We start from the raw sequence: 26,849 nt of genomic DNA, 5'->3' as shown, positions 1-26,849 counted from the left end.
CAGTTTTCCCAACAGAGATATAATCTGTCCTATGGTGAAGACATCACTGTGTGCTTGAATGTGCAAATACAAGGCAGAACAGAGAATGATGTCATCGGCTATGCCCCAGTGTGGTTCCATTATCAGATTATGATAGGTCGCCTTCAAGGTTAATGTAGCCTATCAACTTAATGCTTTAAGCATACAAAGTTATGGCAGAAAATGCTCTTAAACTCTGTACAGTGGGTTAATTTTCTCTTGACAGGTTTTTTTTTTCATTTTCCCTTTCAAGTTTCTATAAATCTTGTACAATCTTAATGCTAAATTTATAAGGATGTAAATCTGTCCAGTACTGGTGACATAAATATACCACTTAGCTTTTGCTTTGTGAAGTCACCAGAATCCCTTGATAGAAATACAGTAAATCTTTACTATATATGTGTGTATAGGTTTTCATGAATAGGAACAGTTGAATTTTACTGAAATACTGCATATAGGGGCTGATAAAGAACGCAAAACCCCTTTAATCCATATATAGTTCCCCCTCCTGTTGCAGTACTACAGTCTCTACTTCAGCTCCTGATTTACTTTCCATAACTATGGATCCTCTGTGTCTGTTTCATGCTTTCTTGAATTTTGATATTGCTTTAGCCTCTACTATCTCCTTTCTAAGAAGAAGGATTTCCTTGTGTTACACCTGTGTCTACCATGACCCCTTGTTCCAGAACTTTCTTTCCACTAAGAAAAAACATTGGCATTTGAGATCTGTTATATCCACGCTTTCTCTTCTCCCTCTCCTCTAGCATGTACTTGCTGAGCTTTTTAAGTCTCTTCTCAAAGGGATTATGGTATAGATAATGCACTGTTTGGCTACCCTCTAATTACAAGCATCCTTTATGAGAAGCGGCCTTCAGAACTGGATACAGGACTCCTGTTGAGGTCTCACCAATAATTTGTACAAGAGGCATTGTTACCTACCTTTTTCTACTGGTTACTGCCCCTGAGCCCTACTAGCATCCCTCCGGCTTTCAGTTCCTTGTCACAATGTTTGAGCAAACTTGAGATCACAAGACATAATTGCCCCCTCTTTCTGTTGTTTGTTTTTATTATTCTAAAATATGTCAAAGAAGTCAGAGCGAGTACCTGAAAAATGACCTATTGGATAAGTAATTTAAGGTTCATTATCATTTGTATCTGCTAAATGTAAGCCTGTAAGTCAGATTGTACCCAGCAATCACATATCACTGTCTCTTAATAGGCTTTTCCCCCTCAATATAATGAAATTTAAAATAACAAGATTAGGTCTGTTTGCCAATGTATGTTTTTTTTTGGCAGGTGGAAGGACGGAGAGAGTTTTGCCAAGAAGTTGATGCTTCCTGTTCACTTTTCCTTTTATATATCATCATAAGGATATTAATTCAGCCATCAGGACTGACTTCAGGTATGAGAGGGGAATGATGGCATCAACTCAGCTAAGCTAGATGTGGATGCCTGGAGTCAAGTAGGCATAGGATAAGCACGGAGAGTCCTTAGTTGCAAAAAAAAAAAAAAAAAAAAGAATAGACATAGCGACACCACAGGTAGGTTGGTACCAGCAGGCTATGACTTGAGAGGAAGGGTGAAAAGAAAACGAGCAGCAGCTAGGTTGGTGTAGCAGGCTACAAATTAGGGGGGTTGGCCGAGATTGTCTAGCAGTTCAACCACAGCTAGGTCTGTCTGACAGGCTGCATAGAACTAGTAGTAACCTGCTGGACTTGGAATGGTAATTTTCAAACAGTTTGCATAGTGGTAAAGTCTACATGTACAATGTAAGCACCTGTAAAAGTGATCGGCTGAATACACGTACACATACAGTTGTGAAAGTTACACCTGTTCTTCGGAGGGCATAAATGACGAGTGTGCACTTACATGCATAAAGGTGAATTTTAAAAGCCGGCACCTACCAAAATTAGGAAATGGGCGTGCATCTAGTACATGCACATGTCCACTCAATTTTATAAGCTGCCCATATGTGTGCACAAGTATCTCACATCAGGAAAAAAGGGATGGAATGTGGGCTGGGCATGGATGTTCCAAGGTGGGGCCAAGAGATATGCGTGCAAATAGCTATGAACCTGGGTGCATGCCTAGGTATATTTCAGTGCAAAGATACTTCCGCTAATCTTCTATATAAATAAAAATGTAAATGTTCGTTTGTTCAAAATCTTAAATCTCTGAAAGTTCTTCACCAATTGCTTTGAAATTTTGACACAACGTTGCATTCGAATATGCGCATATTTTTATATACCTATATTATACAGATGTCACACCTGTGACAGGTAAAAACATGCTTTTTTGGAAAAACAGCGCCATCTGTTGGACGTACAAGCAACACACGCTATCTACAATATAAATGGGCTCTGACCCAAGGCCTGCAAATGCGCAGTAGAGAGCAGCTCTACCGCGCATGTGCAGACTATTGAGCTCTGTGCCTCGTGCTGGGTGTCACAGAGGGGAGGAGGAAAGGGCAGATGAGTTGCCACTCCGAGAAATGGCTCAGCCCGTTCCTCCCCCACTGGGGAAGGGGGGAGGGAGTAGGGACTGCCGGACACTTACACACAGGAGGAGGAAAGGGTAGAAGAGTCGCCGAGCCAGTCCGTCCACCGCCGGGCAAGGGGGAGAGGAAGTTGGGATGGCCGGAGCAGAGCAAATGCAGTAGAAAGTGGCTGTGAAGAGATCACAAGCAGCTGCAGCCTGCAGCAGCCAAAGTGCAAAGAGCTGAACAGAGAACAGCTCGCCCTCCTCCCCCGCCCCCTGAGTCCCACAGATAAGAAGAAGCCAAGTAAATATCCCGCAACTGCAGGGTGGGGGGGAGAGGGAAGGCAGTCTGTCAGCCCACCTGTGGGTCTCAGCCTCCATGGGAAGAGTTTACATGGGCATCACTCCACCCCCACTCCCAGCAAAGCACCGTGACGAAAGTGAAAGCCAGAGCCCTGCTCCCTCCTCCCTCTCAAGCCCCCGATCGGATTTCTTAAAGGCACAGGTCTGCCAGAAAGAGCAAAGTAAGCTAGGCAACGTGTCCCAAATCTGTTGCAGTGCCTGCCGCCTGCCCTTTGCGAGGGGGGGGGGATGGAGTGTTTTCCTCTCTCTCCCAGACACAACTGGCATGGGAACTTTACAAGCTCTTGTGAATGCAGAGCAAAGACTTAGGTGGGGAGGGGACAAAAATCCCGCCCGTTTTAACTGTGTGAGAGAGAAATGTGGTACTGTGCGCTGAAGGCGAGTGTGAGTGCCAGAGAGAGAGGGAGACTACATGAGGGATTGTGTATGTGTGTGAGAGGGATTGGGCGTGTGTGTGTGTGAGGGACAGAGGGAGAGTGTATGTGCAAGAGAGAGAGAGAGAGGAAGCCTATGTAGGGGGCTGTATGAGAGAGAGATTCTCTAACCCCCCAGCTCTCCACTTATAGGTTACAATGGAAGGGGTTTAGTGTAGAGGGGAATGGGAGAGCAAAGGAGTTGGGGCCTGTAAGGATAGAGTGAAAAGGGTCTGAGCCTGTCCCTCCACCACCGGGGAAGGGAGGAGGGAGTTGGAATGGCAGGACCATTACGCCTCGCGAGATCCCCCTCGGCCACCGCTGCAGCTCCTACCACCGCCTCTGGCCCTTCGTGGTGCTGGGGGGGGGGGGGGGGGAGCGGAGCAGAGCAAAGATGTAGGAGGAGAGGGGACAAAAATCTCGCCCATTTTAACGGGCTTAACGGCTTGGGCTAAATATTTTACGATTCCATTTCAATGTTTCCGATTGCATTGTTAAATTGAATTTTCATAGATTTCAATTTATTTTCATTTTGATTTAATTATTTCGTGTGACATTGCGTTGGAATTGAGCTGAGTCGTTTACCATACCGTTCATTTAGTGAGTATAGTTTATGTTTTTCTTTTTTCATTCTTTTTCATTTCTAGAATTATGCGGTTTACATCTAGACACGAATTGCTTCTCACATGGACAATTATATGTTGCGTGTTCTAGAGTCGGCAAACCAGACAATCTCTATATCTGCACAGACAATGGAACGCCAAAAAATATTGTATTCCCACAAGCATTGTGAAATTAACCATATTTGAAATGTGCGCTTTCTCTTTTCTTTCTTTTCCATTTAACCAGACTGAGCCACAGCAATGCACGGCCAGGTACAGCTAGTTTTTAATAAAACTATTTCCAGGCATCTATGAAATGTTTGAGAGCTCTGGGTTAGTGCAAGCTAAAGGACCAGGGAGGTTTTGGAGGACCTAGCTCTAGACTGGGCAAACTGGTTGACAAACTGGTGAAACTGTTCATGGCCTGCACGCCCCATGTGCCACAGCTATTTTATAACATGCACACATATGTGAGTGCAGGATATAAAATTGCTGAGTATCTGTAACACTGACTGGAAAAGTGTAGCTTTGGTGCTGTGGTGCAATTGGTGCCGCCTAGTGGGTAAGTCCTCTAGGCTTGCACCAACAGCTGGCAGAGAAGCCCTTGGACAGATCTAAGTGGAGCTTTGCCTATAACTGCTGCCTCCCCTGCAGGCTGAGCCCTTGGTTTCTGATGGCTGGCGGGTCTTAGGTGGGTCCCTAGAGCTATCCAAGAGGAGAGAGTCCAAGTTCAGGCTAAAGTTGAGGCAGGCAGCAGAGAGCAGATATGATATCCCAGCCAGAAGTTGGGGCAGGCAAAAGACAGCAGAGACAAAAAGCAGGCCAGCGGTCGGGGCAGGCAGCAGACGAAGCACGGTCAGAATCCAAGTCGGGGTCAGAATCAGGAAGTCAATCCAAGAGAAGAGGAAACATAGAACAAGACAAGGCACGAGGGCAGCAAGGCAAGGGCACGGCATGGATAAGCAAGGCAAGAAGGAACACAGCAGGGAACAGGAAATTTGATGACATTACACCCTCACTGATTTCACTCCACTAGCTGCCAGTACAATCACAAATCTATTACAAAATATTAACGTTAATATCCAATATCATTCATTCCAGTAATACCAGTCTGATTGGTGTGACACTACAACCATATACACCTCAACGAACACTATGATCTCAAAATAAAGGACTATTGACTGTCCCTACTATATGGAGTTCACATCTAACTCTATTAAGAGATTGTGTGTTTTCCATAGCAGGCCCAAAGGTTTGGAATTCTCTACCTGAGATGTTACATTTGATACCAGATAGAGATTTAAAAGTGAGCTAAAAACATGGCTTTTCAAAAATGCATATAAACTAACCTAAAAATATAAAAAATTAAGGAAACTACAAAAACAAGAAGGACGTGAGATATTAATTGAAGCAAAAGGAATAAAATTTAATGAGAGAATGTAAGAATCTCAATGAGTGTACTGACTATTATGGGTTATTTGTTATAGCATTTTCCTGAACAACTTGCCTTATGTTGTGCATCTTTAGAAAGTGTATTGGAAAATTTCATTTGATTTATGTTAATTCCTTCTTCTGAACACTACCTCTGTAAAATGTCAATATAGTTATGAATGTTACATTTGTAAACAATTGTGATCTTTATTTGGAATGATGGTATATCAAATGTTTAAATAAATAAATAAGCAAGCAGCGAGGCAAGGACCAAAACACGAAGCAACACGCACTGGACCACTGAGACACTGAAGAGGCATTTGAAGGGGCCTTATATGGATGGGTTAAGATGACCTCATCAGAGGGCGCCGTAGGGACTTTCCCACTATTGCTGACTTTAAGAGAAAAAAACAGTGCATGCGCATGTGCCTTAGGAGGTGTGGGGAGGAGCAGCAGGAGAACCTGTGGGAGCCTCAGAGTGCAGTGCAGCACTTGCAAGTGTTGTAGTTGTTGTTAGTCAGCGGTGTTCTAGCCACACTGAAGGGACCTTGCTGGCATCGGGTGTGAGTGAGGTGGCTCGCGGGAGCATATGTGCACCTGCATGCCCGTTTGAAAGTTACAATCATACTTTTTTAAATTTAAAAGTGTGTGTTTAAGTCCCGACTCCATCCCAATTCCTCCCCTAGAATGCCTTTCCTCAGTTCACTTAAGAGTACCTGCAAATCTGGGTTATGTGCATACTTTTAATGTACTGAGACTGTGCCAGCTTTAGAACAAATCAAAAGAAGAGTCAAAAATTCACCCAATAGATAAATAACAAAAAACTAGAATGAAACCAGCTATCAAGTCAAGAAAATTGTCAGTAAAAACGTTTTTAATTCTACCAATATATGAACAGGTGTCAGCAAGCCAGTCAGTGTGCCCTACTATGTATAGCATGGACTACCCGGTCCGATATATACCTTAATGCAAGGGCATTGTATCAAATAAATAACCACCACAGATGTACAGGATGTAACATGTCTAAGTGTGATGGTATAATTCATTGATGATATCACCAATGATGTTGAATTCATTGAAATCTGACACACCGAACAACTGTCACAAGGGCGGTGTGAACCTATTGAGGGTTCCCTCAAAATGTTCAAGCTCAAGAGGTTCACACCACCCTTGTGGCAGTTGTTCGGTGTGTCAGATTTCAATGAATTCAACATCATTGGTGATATCATCAATGAATTATACTATCACACAGACATTAATTTGTTTATTTTTATGTATTTATTTATTTGGCTTTTGATATACCGACATTTGTGGGGACATCATGTCAGTTTACAATGTAACAATAAATAACCACCACTGTACATCAGTGGTGGTTATTTATTTGATACAATGCCCTTGCAATAAGGTATATATCAGAAAAACCATACACATGGTCAAAACCAGATTGATTGAGCATCAGCCTAATTTGACTCATCATCGGATCAGTGTACCCTTAGTGACGAATTGTGATGATCTACGTTTTTGTGTTATCAACCAACCTTTTGCTGATTGGCATGGGGGTGACCTTAACTTGAGATTATTACATTTAGCACAGCGCTCGATGCACAAATTGAACTCTGTGACTCCTATGGGGTTGAATTCTGATGTTGATTTGAACATATTTTTAGGATAATCGATGTTGACATTACGTCAGTTCAATGTCACCAGTAACTGTGTCCTCTCTCATGTGATTCCATTCTATGACGTACTAACGTCTGCATTGACGTTTTAAGAAGATTCAGCTTTTCCCTCAGTTGCTCCATTTTGAATCACAGAGACCTGCGGTCCTGAAGAATGGTAGACTAGACTTTGGCTTACAGATAAGTACCATACTGGATTGATAAGAATATGTTTATTCCTTTACAGACAACAGTCCAATGATTCTTTAAAAAAAAAACTTTATGATTAAACCCCTGAGGAAGCTTGTTGAGAAACACTGGCCATGTTGGGCTTGTTTTGTGATTGTACATTTAGACTATTGCCATTTTTTATTTGCTCTCTGAAAAACATTTTTAAAAAATGTAGTATTTGGAAGACAAATGATTGAACTGACCGGGTGGGTCCATGCTATACATAGTAAGGCACATAAATTGTCTTGCTGACACATAGAAACATAGAAATGATGGCAGAAAAGGAAAAATGATCCACCCAGTCTGCCCAGTAAGCTTATGCCAGTATCTGTTGCACGTGCAGGTTACCCCCATGCTTATCAGTTTACCAAAACATAAAAGACAGGGTCCTCGGATGCTGTTTGAATCCAATTTCCCTTAACCATTGCTGTGAAAGCAGAGAGCAATGTTGGAGTTGCATCAAAAGTATTAGGCTTAGTGATTAAGGATGGTAAGCACCGCATCAGCTAGTTATCCCCATGTTTATTTGTTCCCCAAACCATAAAAGTTGGGGGCCTTTGATGGTTGCTGTCTGAATCCAATTCCCCTTTTCTCATTGCCGTTGAAGGAGAGAGCAATGATGGAGCTACATTAACCATATCAAGGCTTAATTGTTAAGGGTATCAACTGTCACACCAGCAAATTACTCTCAGGTACTCCCATGCATGCTTTTAAGAACATAAGAACATAAGAAATTGCCATGCTGGGTCAGACCAAGGGTCCATCAAGCCCAGCATCCTGTTTCCAACAGAGGCCAAACCAGGCCACAATCTCTAGCCTTTAGGGATCCACAGTGTTTTAGCCTGTCCATAAACTGGTAAAACTGAAATCTTTTTTGCTGACTAATTTTCTTGACTTGACAGTTGGTTTCCCTCTAGTTTTTTGTTATTTGTCAGTTTTAGAACAGATATTTACTTGCTTAAAACTGGGCTTTATGCATGTAGATTGCTTTGAAAATTACCACCAGACTGTGTAGAATCAATAACAAACTGTAAGAGTGGGCTCCTATCCACTATATGTAGAAATGTAATATGACAATTGACGAGTGTTAAATTTACAATTATATAAATAAATCTACAACTCTAAGGAGACTACCAGGTAGGTGCAGCAGATTGGTGGCAGCAGGGTACCATCTGGAAAGGCCACAGCGACATATGAGGCTGGATATTTATAAGAACATAAGATTTGCCATGCTGGATCAGACCAAAGGTCCATCAAGCCCAGATTCTTGTATCCAAAATTGGCCAATCCAGGCCACAAGTACCTGGCAGGATCCCAGGGATAAGCTGAGAATTTCTCCAAGTCCACTTTAATAATGGTTTATGGACTTTTTGTCTAAACATTTTTAAACCCAGCTATACTAACAACTTTCATCACATCCTCTAGTAATGGATTCCAGAGTTTAATTATGCTTTGAGTAAAAATATATATTCTCCTATGTGTCTTAAATGTATCACTTAACAACTTCATTGAATGTCCCCTAATCTTTGAACTTTTTGAAAGAGTAAACAACCAATTCATATTTACTTGTTCCACTCCACTCATTTTACAGACCTCTATCATATCTCTCCTCATTCACCTCTTCTCCAAGCTGAAAAGCCCAACTCTCTTTAGTCTTTCCTTTTTGGGTACTCATTCCATCCCCTTTATCATTTTGGTATCTTTCTCTGTACCTTTTCTAATTCTATATCTTTTTTGAGATGCAGTGACCAAAACTGCACACATTACTCAAGGTACAGTCAAACCATGGAGCGATACAAGACATTTTGATATTCTCTATTTTATTCTCCATTCCTTTCCTAATCATTTCTAGCATTCTATTTGCTTGTATTGGTACCTATTTATATTATTACATAGCTTTCTTGGGATGGAAGAGGAGCTCTGCATGAAACAAATAAAGGATCTTGTTTGTTCATCTGCCCAAGATTATGGGGTACAGAGGAAGAAGATGGCAAAAGCTGTTGTGGTTAAGGAATATCCTATAAGCATGATCTATGATTGACAGCTGGGATATAACTTTTGCCCAGTTAATCCTGTCCATGGGTATAAAGTACCTGTGGACCTGTAATTTCCACAGGGAGCTTAAAAAATGGGCCTCAAAATGGGAAGAAACTCTTTAGAACATCAGGCCCTAAATCAGAAAACAATGATAGTCCGATATCTGTCTGCTCAACTAAAGTGCATAAAATAGAACCGAATAAACAAGAGACCTAGAAAGTGCTGCTGAACCAATTGTACGAGAGCAAAAGTAATTAGATTTTTGCTCATTGATCCCAATGCTAGAAACACAGTGTTGCTGAGAAATTGTCTTCAGTGAAAATAGCTAAATTATTTTTACTACAAAAATAAATAAGTACCTCTCCATTGCATATTTCATTTAGGTATACCTTATAATTGATATTTAAAAAAACAAAAAACCTGTTACATAAATCTTATGTATGTCTCATTTTAATGCTGTCACTTGGGGGTCAATTTTCAAAGGGTCCAGTTGCCTAGTTTTCATTAATTAGATGGCTAGATCAATGCCTTTGAAAATTGACTGGGGTTAAGCAACTAAATTTAAATGCTGAAAAAGTGGGTAGCCCAAGAGGTATGTCAAGAGTGGGGGGGGGGGGGGGGGGGAGGACCGATTTTCAGCATGAGGTGACAAAGTTTAGCTAACTAATCACAGCATGCAAAATGGAGGCCTAAATCTACTTGAATTTTGGCCACCCAGATTTAGATGAATTATCAGTCACCACCTGGTTGCTGCTTCAAATTATTTAAACCTAGCCAGCCTCAGACACTGAGCATTTTTTAAAGCTAGACCCAATAGTGTCTGTGAATAAACTCTTTGAGGCTGGGTCTATTATGTCCATCCATTGTACTATGCCTTTGCTCAGAAAAAGAATCAAATTGATGACCCACAAAGCTGCTGCTAGCTGAGACCTGGGAAATATGATGACATTAACTTGAAAAACTGTCTTTCCATGACCTGTTCCTTTTCTTTTGGTAAATGCACATATATTGACTCCTACTATATGGATGATCATGACATCAACAACATGAACAAAGCTAAGCAAAAAAAATGACTTCCTTGCTACATTAAAATAGAAATAAATCACTTCTACCCTTACAACCCCAACCTGAAACCTCACCCCCAATCCAGCACAATTAAATCCTCCATGCAACCGGGAGTGTGGCACAGTGTACTCTGTGGCATCCAATGTTGCTTTGGCAGTAAAGCTGATAGCATAAGTTACTCGCATTTCTGTAAGTTAATGATGACAGCATTATCTGACTATTTACGCTGGACATTGCTTGGACGCCATAATTGTACTGCACTCCCAGTGGTATGGGAGATTTCTGAGGTGCCAAATGGAGTGGGAGAGCTCGTCAGATTGTGGGTGGGTGATGAGGAATTTGGGGGGGGGATGGAGAGCAGATATATTTGTTGTATTCAGAGTGGTGGTGTGGGGAGGGGAATGGGCAGATCACATTTGTGGGACAATAGATCCATAATGTTTTTATAATCTTGTTGCGACCGTCGCTGCCCAACATCTCCATTCTGCCCACCTTACCTCTTTGGCGACTCCCTCTTTGGTTGAAGGAAGTTTGGCTGCCACGGCATCATTTTGTCAACCTCCTCCGGCGTTCCCAGACCGGCTAGAAGCTGCCTTCCACCATGTTTTCCTGAGGCCTATGAGCACACGCGCGCAGTGCGGCCTCGACTCAAGTACCAGCTGTGGCGCGAACCTCAGGGGCGTCCCCCTAAGATGACATCATCATCGCAGATATTTAAGGTCTCTTGTTTTGCTAGCTAATCGAGTTAGCAAAGGGTTTCCTACCTAGCTGCCTCCAGGTATCGCTGCGGATGGGATTCGCTCTCCGCTTACCTTGCTACTCTGCCTCCTCGGACTTTACCAGGGGTACCCGCTCCTCGGGGGCCTCGCTCTCTCTCTTGCTTTTCAGGTAGCAGTCTGGAACCGGAACTCGCTCCTCGAAGGCCCACGTTCCCGGACCTGCTACTGAATATAACTTCTGCAAGGAAGTCACCGCTGCCTACATCACCAGAGCTTTCCCTGGAACCAGGTACTCGCTCCTTGAGGGCCTACTTCATTCGAGCTCCTGGGCTGTTCCAAAAGACTATTGTGTGAGTGTTACCATCAAGGTTCTGTTCCTGAACTCTGCATACTCTGCCTATTCACTATCTCAGTTTCTCTACAGCTCAGCCATCCAGGGATCGCTGTTCCAGTGCCTAAGGGACTACAGCCCAGCCAGGCTCTTCCAGCTCACTACTGCCACCACTGGTGGTTCTCTAAAACAGTTTAATAAAAGAACTAGTGTGTGTCTGTCTCCCAACTCTGAGCCTGACCGATGCTCCCTCTCGGGATCTTCCCCCGTGGGCGTGGTCATCTGCCACCAGCCCAAGGATCCACCCACAATTATCACAAATAATAACAAATCTTTAGGGGAGGCTTGGGGGGGAGGGGAGCTTGGGTGTTTTGTCTATCATTAGGCTTAGTTTCTTAGGGGAATGGGCTGGGGAACTGGGCTAGTAAATCCACTAGGATTTTTTTAGTATAATTTTGCAGCTGTTTAACTAGCTATATTTTGAATATAATTAGTTAAGATAAAGTTATCTGCTCTGAGATAAATAACTTATCAGATTTTGCTGGGTAAGTTATCTGGCTAAGTTAAGTCAGTCTCAGAATGCCTCCAATTGATCAGATACATTTTATATGGTTAATAACTATGCCAGATTAAAAAATATCCAGTTAAAAGGGGCCAAATATTTAAACCTGGGGTCTGTCCAGCTAACTGAAAAGTTATCTAGATAAACCCCTTTGAATATGGACCTCACCGACTTTAATGTCTTTTCTTCTGAACAATGACTTTTACACATTTGTGGAAAGAAAAAAGCATGAAGTAAAGTATATATTATTCCATTTTCTTTTGGAGAATAAATAGGGTCTAAAAGTAGGATATTCCATGATCTCCCCAATTGCAATTTAAAACATCTACAATTAATTTGAAACGCAACAATGTAATATCATTTGACTGGTGCAATCTTGCAAGGAAAACTAAATAGCACTCTAACAAAGGGCCCTTTTCACGTGCAATAGCATGCAAATTAGGGGGAGGGGGAGGGGAGGAGTCGGGGCGGGGTGGGGGTGGAGTCGGCAGTGTCTTCGCTGCCAGTGATAACGTTACCAACGTTATCGTCGGCAGTAGCGTGCCGAATAGCACCACCTTTCACGGTGGAGCTATTCGGTGCGAAAGCCGGCAGCCGGCACACCTCAGTGGTGCGAAGGCTGCAGGCTTTTGCAGGCCCACCCCCCTGACCCCCTGTTTTCGCAGGATTCATCATTCAGAGATGAATGATGAATCCAGGCCTTGGTTATTCATATTCTATCGACAGGAGCAAAGACAACCTGACCCACCCATCTGCAAACAAGCCTGGCCCAAATCTATGATTTGAAAACCTGATCTGTGCAATGAAGTTTATAAACAATCATGTCTTGGCATAGCTGTAATTCAGAGATCCTCATAATGTGTGCACTACCTGGTTATTTGGAACAGGATGTTGACACTGAGGTAGAATTAACACAGTACAGGAAAATAAGCATAAATTAGCACATACTGGAATAATGAAAATTATGTAATGCTGTTTCCAGTCAAGTGGGGAAAAAAATGAACTAAATATTAAGGTTACTTTTCATAGCTCGCCTAGTTGTCAGGTATCGAAAAAATATATAAGCAACCTAAATATTTATATTACAACTTGAGGTGCCATCCAGAACCAAATGTTTTTTTCCTAAGTCCAATATCTTTAACAGCACCAATTACTAACTTAAGATCCTGCTTTTCATCTGAACTGCATGGTCCTCCTCAGTTCCTTTGCTGAGCAGTAATCTAGTAGCCGTTAGCATTTCTGAAACTTGAGGAACAACTGCCTAGTACCAAACACCCTTGCCAGGAATGGGAGGACAAAGTTGTCAGAGGATTAACTGCCTCCGCACCATTCACTGCAATTCCCATGAAGACAGGGAAGCGAAGCATCTTTTTTTCTTGCAATTATTTGTAAATGGTAGTGTTAAACTATTTTACCCCACTTGGCTGTAGTTTATTGCAGGCTTTTCATCAAATTACAACAATCAAACTGTTGCTTATTTACTCTGGTAGGCTAAGGGAATTTTTTTTTTCTATTAAAATGTACATTTCTACTTTATGTCCCTATTGGAAGGTAAACTGTCCAGTCAGAACAGGGCAGAGCAATGCAAAGATTTTATTTGGACAATGGTCAATATTTAATGTCAGCAACAATTCTGGACTTTAAAACATATGTATTTTTTTTTTAAGTTATATGCAACAGGGTATGCATTTGCTGTATTCAGCAAGTTAGGGCTGAAAGGAAAGAAGCATTGTGATTTTCTAACATGTCAACATTGATTCCTACACAAATATGACATGAGGTTCGATTCCAAGAGGTTTTGGCCATATGTGTTGGCACATGCTGCCTGTGTGCATGACACAATATTATTGAGTTCATTTGTAGAGAAGACTGAAAAATTGAGATGGTAAGAACTAGGATGCACAAATCTAACACAATCACTTCACAATGCATTAAATTGGGTGTAAGCCTTGTAGATGGGAGCAGAAGGTAAAGCTACTTTAGTTTTCATATTGCAAGCTTATGACAGCAAAGAAATGCACTATATAGACCTTTCCTTTTTCTAGCTGCATTTACTGCAAAGCAATTTAGCATTCAGTGAGCAGAGTATGTTAACTTACCAGCTCCACAGATCCATAGTGTTTTCTGCTGAACTCCCCACGTCTACAGCCCAGATCTTCAGAGACAGAGCTGGAACAAAAACGCTTCATCAGTACACATAGCTAACTGGCTAAAAACCTCCTGCAAGCATCAGTTACCATTTACAAAAAAAAAAAAAAGCATTCCTACTGAACAAGGTTTGCAGTGCCTGAGCTCATCACTGCAGGGGAGCCTCCGTGCAACATGCACAGCCTCCAGCAGCCATTGCAGGTTCTGGCTCTCATATTATCCTGAACGGGAATGAAATGCCTCAGCCCGCGCTGGAAGGAAAACCATGATTAAATTAAATATTTAGTCATTAGGTGATCGATGGAGAGTTCCAGGGCTGGTGGTGGTTCATAATTGCATTTGAGATCTTTCTGCCTAACCTAAGGGAAAAGGAAGAGGACTGCAGTGTGTTTGATGCAAGGAATGAAATTGCCCCTTTAAGCCAGATTATATATACGTTTGCTAGACTGTCCTTAACTTTGAACTTGGAGACTCCCTGTAATTGATTTCATGCTTATAGGAAGTGGGAACATTTGATGACTGCACAGCTGAATTTTGCAATAGGAAGAATAATTAATTAGCTTATTTTAGGATTGTATTTTTGTGGGCCTGGAAGTTACTTCCTATTTCTTTGGGCTTGCAGTTCAATTAAAACTAGTGTCTGTTGGCCTATGGCACCTTGTGCCAGTCTTCATAGTAACAATCCTTGGCCAGGGGCCACAAATCACAACTCCTTCTGGTACTCAGTGAAACCTAAATCCAGCTACTAGGTATCACCATAGAATGATGGCCAAGATTCCCTCCCCTCACCCAGGGCCCATGAACACTGCTTCTGCTGCATCCCTGACTTTCTTGGAGCATGGAAGACCTGACCTGACATTGCAATCAAATCCACATCTCCCACTAGGCAGTGCATAGTGCTACTACTGAGCTACCAGACATTGCCCTAATTTTAGGATTCTTAAGACAGAGTTTCCATAACTTATAATATCTTTTTAGCCATAAAAAGATGGAACATTCTTTCTCACTAGATGTTTATTGAATATAACCTTTTATTTATCAGCTTATCTAAATTGTTCTCTTAGTTAAAAATCTGATGTCTTATCACATACATATTTATACCAAGTAGAAGTTGCAATGCATACATTCCCTTAATATCTCCACTCCTTGCACTAAGCATAACTCATCACCTTAGTGCAAATGGAAAATGTCTAGTATTTCAAAGCCACAAAAGCAAAGGCCTCTAATTCATCTATGCTTACAATGTGGAGATCAGAAAGCATTTGTAAGCATTTAAGACAATGTGACCCATCTGGCAACAGGGGACATCAATTTCTCTGACATGGTATTTTCTGATATCTGACCTTACACCTAGTTAGTTACTCTCCTTTTTCCATTCTCCCTTTTGAATGTTCTGCTGGTCCTTCATTAAGCACAAGAATACTGGACTAGGTAAAAAAAACTCTTTAGAAAGAAAATAAGATTATCAGTTACCAGCAGTGCTATTGGTGGCCTGCTTAAAAAAAACAACAAAACAGCAATTGTATTTTAAAGACATGTAAATCAATGCACAAAATGTTCCCAAGCAGTATAGCTCCCTAGAGCAGGGATATTAAATCTTAGTTATAAGTAGGGATGTGCTGCCATTTTTAAACAATAGGGAAATTAAAATGACATTTGTTGTTTCATTTCATGTGATTTCCAATCTAAAACTTGAAGAAAAGCAACAAAATTTAGTTTCATTTTGTTTCGGCAGTTTTAGCACATGCTAAATCATTTTAGTGTACACTGAAATGCTGAAAAGTAATGAAGAAAAAATAGTAAGTGAAAATCAAAAGAAAGCTAAAGTTTTTCCTATTCTCCCCTCATTATAAGGAGCATACAGATTCCATTTTCAGTCCATTAAGAAGTAACTTCTCTGTACCTACACTGTAAAAAATGTTTTGTATTTTCCTCATTTAGAAAAGATTCTATCAAGATTGATCTGAAAAATGTACTATGAAAAGCATACACGTCAATAATTTCTGTGTTGTTTCTGCTTCAGAAATAAGGAGGGCCATTCAAACTTATAGGGAGATTCATCAAGTCATTATAAGGTTATAACGTGTGTTAAACAGCATATATTGTGTAACGAATGCTGTATATCACATGATATAGCCCTATCACGGCTATATCACATGATATTCATGATACCGTGCATATTTTAGGTCTGAAACCTACCCCATTACAATAAGCTGCTTTGCATGGCATTTGCATGCATGAATTTTAAACATCCATGCAAAGCAGCTCATGCATACCTAATACTGTGTAAACAAAATAATGCGTCTGACTTAGAAATTTCTTAGCCATGTAATTTTATCTATACCTTTTTTAGAAAAGTTATTCTACCACGGGAGAACTGAGACCCTAACATGAGGGTGTGTATCTAAACCTAGAGGTGGGTGGCTGGGGGGAACGAGGGAGTCTTCATCATATGACACATTTTTCTATTTTTACAATTTTTTTGGCGGGCCACGTCAATTCATGGTCCAAAAGTGGGGTGGGGTCTAAGAAGACCTTGTGCTTACTTTTTCTAATCTTTTAGAAGAGAACCGTGTTGGGCCGCATGGCCCTGTAAGGTGATGGTGGCCCCATGTCCAAAGAGCTCTCATATCTGTGGCGGGACTGAAAAGACGTTTTTCTGGATGAAGTGCTTAGGTAAGGAGAGTAAACTATATGCATAAAATTGCATTTTTTGAATGTATGCATGCAGTTTTAGCCCCACTGCTCTCACAGAAAGCGCAGATGCAAAATCGAAGTGAACATGTATACGCTTTAATTTTGGTTTTCATTTTATTTTCTATTTATTTCATTTGTTTTGTTTCATTTTGCTTGTCATTTTAGTGCATGCGAAAACTGACAGAAACAGAACTACATTTTGTTGTTTTTTAGTATAATTTCATAAGGAAAATGACATAAGGCAAAACAGTAAATGCTGCTGTTATTTGCTTTTTTTAAACAACCGTACATCCCTAGTGGCAAGTATACAGGAACTTTTGTACCCATGAAAGTATTAAGCACATTTTGAAAAAAAGAGACTACCTAGGTTGTTTTAAAAACTTTTACTGATATACCACAGGGCTAATAAATAAGTAAACAAACAAGTAAATAAATAAATAAATAGACAGATAAATAACACAAGAACACCAGCATATTATAATCTTCCATGATTGACTATAACAGAATGATGGTATATAAATTAATTAAATAAATACATAAATAAAATCAATTTTGAAATCACAAAATGTTCCTTCCAAAACTGTATTTTGGTTCCATACTTCCATGTCTCTCAGATGGCTAAAGCCACTCAATCTTAGCTTGTTACTTCTCAACATACCTAAGATGTGAAAATGTGGAATAATGCAATGCTTCAGAAACACCTTTTCTTTCACCACATAGATTGATCAGGTTCTTCACTGTCATCGACTTGTTCATTAATGACATGTTAAGAAAAGAAAACTTATAGGATTTCAGAATAAACTAAGTGCTGCCTGGCAGAAACTCAACATTGTGAAATAATTAACTTTATAGATACCACCTCAATGTCCCACCATTTTGTAGAGGTCCATATACTACATCATGGATATGGTAAATATAATAGAGGTGCAAGTTAATTTAAAAGCTGCTATGGATCCTGTCAACAGATCACAGGGTAAAATTATATTATATACCTTGTGGCTGAAAATTACCATGAGTATATATGTGTGCCGTTCATCCAGGTTCACCATATATTTTGGATACATTGGGCAACGGAATGAATGAAACCTCTCTTGGGAATACAATATCATAAAGAAAAAGAATAAATGATCTAAAACCAGCAAAACAAACAATATCCTGTGACAGCATGAAAGCTTTTGTTTTCATCTTGCCCCTCTGACTACTGATTTTAACATTGGACTCTGTCCTCCCTTCACTGGACTACTTCCTTCCTGTGCATCATGACCTGCATTCAACTGCTGTTCCTCACAGTTATGACTCATGCCCATCCTACCTCTCTCCTTCAACTCACCCCTCATCCTTCTAAACATGCTCAGCACTTGCACTCTTATCGTACCCATGCATTCTGACCATCATGTGTCTACTGCCATGCTCCATTCAGTCTCACACTCTGTCACTCCTCTCTTGTAAGCCTAGCACAGAGCCTGGCAACACTTGACACAGACACCAACAGACAAACATTGACCCACACAACACAAGACAAAGACCAAACAATAGGAAGGGGAACAGCAGAGGAAACAACAAACAAGACAGCAGCCTTCCCAGTTCTCCTTCTCTGTCACTTGATTCTCTATCTCCTTGCAGGCCTGGTGCCACCGGGTGTGACAACCGTGCAATTGCATAGAGCGGCACATCTGGGGCGGGGGGGGGGAGGAGGGAGGCAGTGTCAGGAGCAGGGAGAGGTCCGTGCTACTGCTGGTGAACCTGATCCCACCGGCAGTGGAAGAAGCCAGAGGCCCATGCGGCCGCTGGTGGACTCCATTCCACTGGCATTGGAAGAAACAGAAAGCCAGTGTGGCTCAATCCCACTGGCAGTGGAAAAAGCAGGTGGCCAGAGCAGAAGATAAAGCCCGTCCTGCAGCTCCTCCTCATGTGCTGGTCTCATGGTAATTCAACACCCTAGGTGCTAGCACTTCCTCTATTCTCATCTCGCGATGCACGAGATGAGAATACAGGAACCCTTCTTTGGATGGGCAGGATGTGTGTGTGTGAGAAGGGAAGCCTGCCTGGCATTTGGGTCATTGTGAGTGGGAGCCTACCTGGGATTTGGGTGGATGTGAATAGGAGCCTGCCTGGTGTGAAGGTGTAAATGGGAGCTTGCTGGAATTTGTGGGTGTGAATGGGAGCTTGTCTGGGTTGTATGTGTGTGAGAGAGAATGGGATTCTGCCTGGGTTATGTGTGTGTGAGAGAGATAGAGAGAATGAGAGCTACCTAGGTTTTGTGTGTGTGTGTGTGTGTGTGTGTGTGTTTTTGTGAGAGAGAGAGAGAATGGGGCTGCAGGTGGATCCCAACCAAAGAAGAGTTGGAGACACCTGGGCGTTTGTCTGAGAGGGAGCGAATGTGTGTTTGAGCTTGTGAGTGTTTGTATATATAAGAAAGAGAGGATTGTGCATTCCACACCCACTTATCAACGACAGGTATGGAGAGTGTGAATTTTTAAAATCCTCTTTAGTTTAATTTTAATTTTTCTGGTGTTATTTAATGTGTCTGCTGTTTTGAAGTATTTTATTGGTACTTGGGACATTTAAAAAAAATTGTATGTGAGATTTTAATTATTCAATCTTTTATTTGTCATCTGTTTTTGGAATATTTTTAGTAGTATGTTTTTACTATTATGATGATGTATTTATTTTACTTCTTGATTTTATTGTTTGATGTTTGAGGAATGGTGATGGTTCTGGTTTTTCATTGTTGCACTGCATAGACAGTCTGGCTTCTTATAGTTTCCAGTTCAGTTTTTGTCTGTGCATTTGTATTTCTACTTTATGGTTGCTCTATTCTCTATTTGGTGAGGGTCTGTTTATGTTCTGCATAAGCCTTCACACAACACACATTACAATAAGTCTAATACCATATGGCTCCATGTATGTTTTTGCAGGGATTTCTGGCTGGCATCACAGCAGTGCATGTAAATATAAGTGATATTTTTACCTCAGAATACTGTACTTTGATATTTTTTCATGTAAAATGTTATTATAAATGCATAACTCCTATCGGGCCGATACAGTAAAGTCTGCGGGAGAGCGGGCAAATGCCCACTCTCCCAGCGTGCGCACCGGCCACTCGCCGGTGCGCGCGATTCAGTATTTAAATTAGGTCCCGCGGTAGATCCGGGTAAAAGGAGGCGCTAGGGAACACTAGCACGTCCCTAGTGCCTCCTTTTTGACAGGAGCGGCGGCTGTCAGCAGGTTTGACAGCCGACGCTCAATTTTGCCGACGTCGGTTCTCGAGCCCGCTGACAGCCACGGGCTTGGAAACCGGACGCCGGCAAAATTGAGCGTCCAGTTTTCGGCCTGACAGCCGCGGGCTGAATTTAAATTTTTTTTTTTTTTTACTTTTTTTACTCTTCGGGACCTCCGACTTAATATCGCTATGATATTAAGTCGAAGGGTGCACAGAAAAGCAGTTTTTACTGCTTTTCTGTGCACTTTCCCGGTGCCGGAAGAAATTAGCGCTGAACTTTGGGTCGGCGCTAATTTCTGAAAGTAAAATGTGCGGCTTGGCTGCACATTTTACTTTCTGTATCCCGCGCGCATACCTAATAGGGCCATCAACAGGCATTTGCATGTTGAGGGCGCTATTAGGTGCCACGGGTTGGACGCACGTTTTCCTCCCCTTACTGAATAAGGGGTAAGGGAAAACGCACGTCCAATAGCAGGCTAACAGCCACGGGTTCTGGGGCGGGGGGGGTCTCAGTTTTAAAGTTTGTGTCACTGGAGGGAGCTGTGAATTTTTTTGGTGAGCCCTGGACAGACAATGAATGAACAAAGGGAGGGAGGGGGGTGGCAGCACAGTAATTGTTCTCACAGGGCAGCACTGGCTATCCTCTCTCTGCATTTAACACTAATGTCAGAGCTTATGCTCCCTTTTTATAGATTTTGGGAGAGAAAAAGGAGGTGCTAGGAGAAAATCAGCACTATGCAAGTACAAAGAAATGCACAGATGGTAAATAAAATGAAGTCCAACCAGTTCCATTAGCAAACATGATAAATGTTTAGTATGTAGGCAGAAAGATGATGGGGTTTTTTAGCAATCACACATTCTGTATAATCATTGTCTTAGTGAATAGCATATTAAATGCAATTTTAGCATGCACATTAAAAATATTAGCATCTCCATGATAAAATATTTTTTGTAGGGACTTTTGTGAATCAGCCCCAGAGTGCTTCAGAGGAGAAAACTGAAGATACAAATTATGTCAGACATTTTAGTGGGAAAATCTCTATGAAACAGTGAAAACTGCAACTTCCTCCTTGCCCTTTTTTCACTTAACCTTAATTGGCAGGGGCAGATGCTGCAAAATGCTAGACTCATCAATTCCCCTACTGCTACCCAGTGTGATTTACCTTAGGAGCTTGACTGCTATTAGAAAGCATGTAACACTGCAGTCACTTCCCAGCAGGGATGCCCTTGCAAATATGAGAGAAAGAGACAGAGAAAGAGAGAGCGAGAGATGGAGGGCTCTGTAGTGAAGAGGAAGAGCAGAAAGCCTGTGTGATAGCCAAAAAATAAGCTTGGCCTATAAATAGTAAAGACTGAAGGACCAGCAGCCAATTACATCTCCCCACACTTCTATATAGTGGGATGCTTGCTCTGCTAAACTAACCCCCAAATGAGCTCTTAGGGAATCTATTTCTCATTTTTTGGTAGATGCATTGAAACAGTTGGGGGAAAAAAATCCCCCAATTTAAAACTATTGTAATACAAACCAATCCTTAGATTTGCAGTGATTGAGGCTGTGCAAAGATGAGTGCCAGTCAACAGAGTTCATGTCGAAAAGGAAAGGTGTAAGATGGCACTCATCCCTGTTTAATAAAGTAGCACTAGCGCCTCTCTTGCCATTATAAGTCAGAGATGATGTTTCCATCCCTATGTGTTTGGTAGTTTCCCCATGTCCTTCTAGGCACCGGGACCCACGAGACTGACCAGTCAACATCCCCCCCCCCCCCCCCCCCCCAAAGCTCATCAGAGAAGAACCTTAAGCAGAGGGTTAAATTCCAAAAACACAGCACACCTTTAATATGGGGTGTCAGGGAGCTATATTCCTTTCAAAAAGCAGATACCATAAACAATTGAAAGAGAAGATACCTCTATCACTGATCTACATCAGTCACATATCTTCTAAAATACAGATGTGGCAGACCCCATGGACAGCCACTAGATAGTCAAAGATTCCTGCCCATTAGTAATCAGCTTAGTAGGATTTTCCATTCCATTTCAGTCTCTACTATGAAGTTCACTGGGGGGCGGGGCGGGGGGAGTACAAGGGGAATTGGACTCAGACAGCAATAAACAAGGGCCCTGACTTTTTCAGTCTGGGAAACTGATAAGAATAGGGGTGATCTGTACAGCGCAGCGGATACTACCATAAGCATGCTGGGCAGACTGGATGGTCCTTTTCTGCCTTCATTTCTATGTTTCTATGTTTCTATGACTGTGATTGGCTATCCCTAGGGCATTAGGGGGAGTTAGTAGTATAAAGAATGAGGTCATTTTGAGTTGGCTCTTGAAGAATAAAGAGCTATTTTTCCCTGCCCCCTGCTAAGTTGGATCCACTAACCCAACTTGTTATTTTTCCTGCTTTCAAGGAGATCCCTTTGCAGTACACTCCGAGAGGGTCTGCTTAGGGTTTTGTAGAAGAGATAGATTTTGACAGGATTTTTATTGGGGTTTTTTTCTCATTCTGGGGAACACCCTGTACCCTTTAGAGAGGGGCAATCTCGCCCAGTCTAGAGAGCAGGGGCTGAAGACCTGTGTGAACCCTCTTCCCTAGAGGAAGCAAGACCAGTGACAGCATTACCCAGCATAGGATTTTTGGACTTGGAGAAATTTGGATTTTTCCCCTTTTAGTTAGTGTGGAGGTTTTTTCCCCACTCCTCTTTATCTTCATTAAAATGTGTTAATCGCCTAAATACTAGGCAATGTACAAAGGATAAACATGCAAAAAAATTTTGAACAGAAATGTACAAACATCTAACTAGCCTGTTCCCAGTTATTAAAAAACTACATTAAAATACACTACAGACAACTAATAAAATGCCTACCTAAATAGCCATGTCTTCAGGGACTGCTTAAAAGTCTTTAAATTGTCTGCCAATCGCAAAAATTCCGGAAGAGTATTCCAAAGGACCAAAGCTGCGATCAAGAAGGCACATCTCTCATATTGAATAAGGGTGATTTCCGAATCGTAGTACAGGTATACATTCTTCCTATTGTAGATTACTGCAATTCCATTCTGATAGGTTTACAGGCCATAATGGTAAAACATCTTCAATTGCTTCTAAATGCTGTGGAGTGCTTTATTTCTGGTACCAACAGACGTGAGTATATTACGTCTGTACTTACTGACTTGCATTGGCTTCCTATACATGAGCACATCAAGTATTAGGGATGTGAATCGTTTTTTGACGATTTAAAATATCGTCCGATATATTTTAAATTGTCAAAAATCGTTAGGGCCACGATACAATACCAATTCCCCCGATTTATCGTCAAAAAATCGTAAATCGGGGGAAGGGGGAGGGCAGGAAAACCGGCACACTAAAACACCCTAAAACCCACCCCCGACCCTTTAAATTAAATCCCCCACCCTCCCGAACCCCCCCCCAAATGCCTTAAATTACCTGGGGGTCCAGCGGCACACTAAAACACGGCACACTAAAACCCCCTAAAACCCACCCCGACCCTTTAAATTAAATCCCCCCCCCCCAAATGCCTTAAATTACTTGGGGGTCCGTAGCGGCGGTCCGTAGCTTAAATTACCTCCGTAGCCTTAAATTACCTCCGTGTCAGGAGGCCCCCCCCAAGCTGGCCAAAAGTTCCTGGGGGTCCAGCGGGGGTCCGGGAGCGATCTCCTGCCGGCGCCATTTTCCGTACGGACAATGGCGCCGGCCATATGCGTATGGCCGGCGCCATTTTCCGTACGGAAAATGATTCGCGGCAGGAGATCGCTCCTGGACCCCCGCTGGACCCCCAGGAACTTTTGGCCAGCTTAGGGGGGCCTCCTGACCCCCACAAGACTTGCCAAAAGTCCAGCGAGGGTACGGAATGACCTCCTGCGTCGAATCGTTTTGGTCTATGGCCGCCGCCATTTTGCGGCGGCCATTTTGCAAAATGGCGCCGGCTGAAGACTACACAATTTAGTGTGCCGGTTTCCTGCTCTCCCCCTTCCCCCGATTTAGCTACGGACCGCCGCTACGGAGGTAATTTAAGGCTACGGAGGTAATTTAAGCTACGGACCGCCGCTACGGACCCCCAGGTAATTTAAGGCATTTGGGGGGGGGTTCGGGAGGGTGGGGGATTTAATTTAAAGGGTCGGGGGTGGGTTTTAGGGGGTTTTAGTGTGCCGGCTCACGATTTTAACGATACTTTACACACCCAAACGGCAACAATACGATTCCCTCCCCCTCCCAGCCGAAATCGATCGTTAAGACGATCGAGGACACGATTCACATCTCTATCAAGTATAAGGTTGCCTTCAAACTGATTTCCTCAGTGGCTACCCCATGGTGCAATGCTTTGCTGCACCTGTATTGTCCTTCCCGCCAACTTCGCTCCTCTCAGAGGGTAAATAGGCACATTTTTTCATTCTTTCTTCGATGTTGCTTTCACACACCACGTTTGCGCCCTACTTGCGCTTCAATCACTTCATCCTTATTATTGTTTTAAAAGGATAAGGTTCCGGAGGGGAGGGGTTGAGCGATAGGCACCATCTTTGAATTTGTGTGCTGAGGAAAGGAGCCGGGCACGGCCGAAAACTGAAAGTAAGTCGCGTTGCAATGCCATGAATTAATAGAAAGTTCATTGAAATACTTTTTTGCATAAATAAGAAGTTAAATGTGTCTTACATATAGGAGAATCCTCTGAAGAAGGCGGGTGTAACCGCTGAAACATTGCCGATGTCGGGAGGCATAAAAGTGTGTGTATAACGGCAGGCAGCACTGTAATGCAACAACGAGCATATTTTGCAGTGGCGGACAGCACAGCAATAAGACAGTGATTGAAGCGCAAGTAGGGCGCGAATGTGGTGTGTGAAAGCAACATCGAAGAAAGAATGAAAAAATAACTGGAGCACTTAGGTGTTGGGCAGTAGTTCAGATAAGTATTTCAAAAATTGGTTTTAGAATTTGGGTCATGTGAGTGGGGTTTTAAAAAAAAAAAAAATGAAGGAGTTTGAGGCAAACTAAGATGGCGGCGCAGAGGGTCAGATGAACACCAGCTCTCTTCACTTTCTTAAAAAGATTTCTTCAAAGTTGGAAAATGCCGTCGAAGAGAAAGGGAAAGGTTAGGGTCTTCCCTCCGGAGCCCTTACCTGGTCCCAGCCAACTGGACATTGTTCGTTTTCTGACCCAAGCAGTGACATCCGCGGGAGCCGAGGAAACCATTGCGGACACTGCAGCAGGAGAGCAGCGTGTTTCGCCGGCGGAGACGTCCCTCAGTCCGGACCTGCGTGCCCCCCCGGCGCAACGTGACCACTCCAGGGAGCCTGCTTCGGCGCAGACGGATGACGTCTTGCCGTCGGAGTTGGAGGGAGAGCCCCCTGAGGAAGCGGCAGGCGAGGAGGAGGAACGGGAGCCCACCGACCAGGAAACAGCTGCAGAGACGTCGGAGTCAGCAGGGGTGACCTCGTTGGAAGAGCGGGGAGTTCCCCCAGCTGAAATGAACAACGAGAGGCCTGAAACTTCTGGTGAGTCACCGTCGGAGTCAGCTAGGCCGAAGGAGGTGACTCTAGAAGCGATTTGGGACTTGGTAGCAGGCCAAGGATGTTCTTTAACGCGGCTAGAAAAGAAAGTGGACTCCCTAAATTATAATTTACAAGAAAAAATTTTGGGAATTCAAGAACAGGAGACTGTCTTGATGAATAAAGTTTCTGAGATGGAAAAGAAGCTTCAGACGACTACTGCAGTTAATACTGCAATTATAAAAGAACAACTTTCATCTTCTAGACGTTTGGAGCAGCTGGAAAATGGACTGAGAAAACTGAATATAAGAATTTTAAATTTCCCCCAGGTAATAGGAGAATTGCCATATATAACTTTAAAAAGATTTCTGACAACCTCTCTAGCTTTTTTGGAACAAAATATTCCTTCGATAAATTCTTGCAGATTTCTTACAAAAAGAGGGGCAGCCAGAAATGAAAATGAAAATGTTAATGCTTTATCTAATTTGACGGGCTTTCTCGAGTCTTCAAATTTAGATGTAATAGACAGGAAAGTTCTTATAGTCTCATTTATCTCAACCCAAGATGTAACAAATGTAATGCGAAATTACTTTAGAAAATTCCCAGTTAGTTTTTGTGATCAAGAAATAAGGCTGTATCCTGATATGGCTCCAATCACACAGTATCGTAGAAAAGAATTTCTTTCCTTTCGGCAAAATGCCATCTCATTGGGATTTACATTTTTATTACGATACCCCTGTAAATGTATATTAAAGAAAGGGGAAGAAACTTATGTGTTTTTTCAAACAGATCAAATGCTGCAGTTTATTGAAGCCCGAAGGCCTGTAACATCATCTCCCATGCCTTAGGAGTTAGCAGGTCAAACAGTGAAAGTCACTGCGATATTGCGTTAAGCCCATTCCTTTAAGACTTCTATAGACTCCTGAAATATCATATGTTTGCCTTCACTTTAGATTTCTTGAATAATAATTTTTCTTTTGTATCCTTCATTATAAACTATAATAGGATAAATGCATAGATTTGATTTCTTTATATAAACTTAGTAATATTTGTAATGAGAAATGTCATAAATTTTTCATTGTTCTTTTGGAAGGATTATTAAATGTAAAATTGGAAAATGAGAAATAAAGAATTAAAAAAAAAAAATGAAAAAAGTTGTAATTGCTGGGAAAGAGTAAATGAGGTGACTGTGTGTGCCATATACACGATACTGGTTGCAGCCCTTTGTGGGCAAGAGTCAGACGACTGTAAGAGCACATTGTTTTTCTGATACAATTTCCCAAAATATTTTTGAGAGTGTTTATTGAAAAATAAATTCCCCTGTGATTGAGGTTGTTGGATTTGTAGATTTACATGAGGAGGATTTAAAAGCCTTA

General features: G+C 42.0%; 1 protein-coding gene across 2 annotated transcripts in view; it reads right to left on the bottom strand.

The window, feature by feature from the left end:
- The window catches only part of GARNL3 (GTPase activating Rap/RanGAP domain like 3), a 706,353-nt gene that overhangs the window by 466,737 nt on the left and 212,767 nt on the right, over nucleotides 1-26,849 (bottom strand). For both annotated transcript variants that reach the window (XM_029613069.1, XM_029613070.1), the window contains exon 2: nucleotides 14,008-14,077. In XM_029613069.1, coding sequence (XP_029468929.1) covers nucleotides 14,008-14,077 — 70 coding nt within the window. The remainder of the gene's footprint in view (nucleotides 1-14,007; nucleotides 14,078-26,849) is intronic.

The sequence above is a fragment of the Rhinatrema bivittatum genome, chromosome 8 (genome assembly GCF_901001135.1).
Source record: "Rhinatrema bivittatum chromosome 8, aRhiBiv1.1, whole genome shotgun sequence".
NCBI lineage: Eukaryota > Metazoa > Chordata > Amphibia > Gymnophiona > Rhinatrematidae > Rhinatrema > Rhinatrema bivittatum.
Note: the sequence above shows the minus strand (reverse complement) of the source record. Positions and strands in the feature narration are given on the sequence as shown.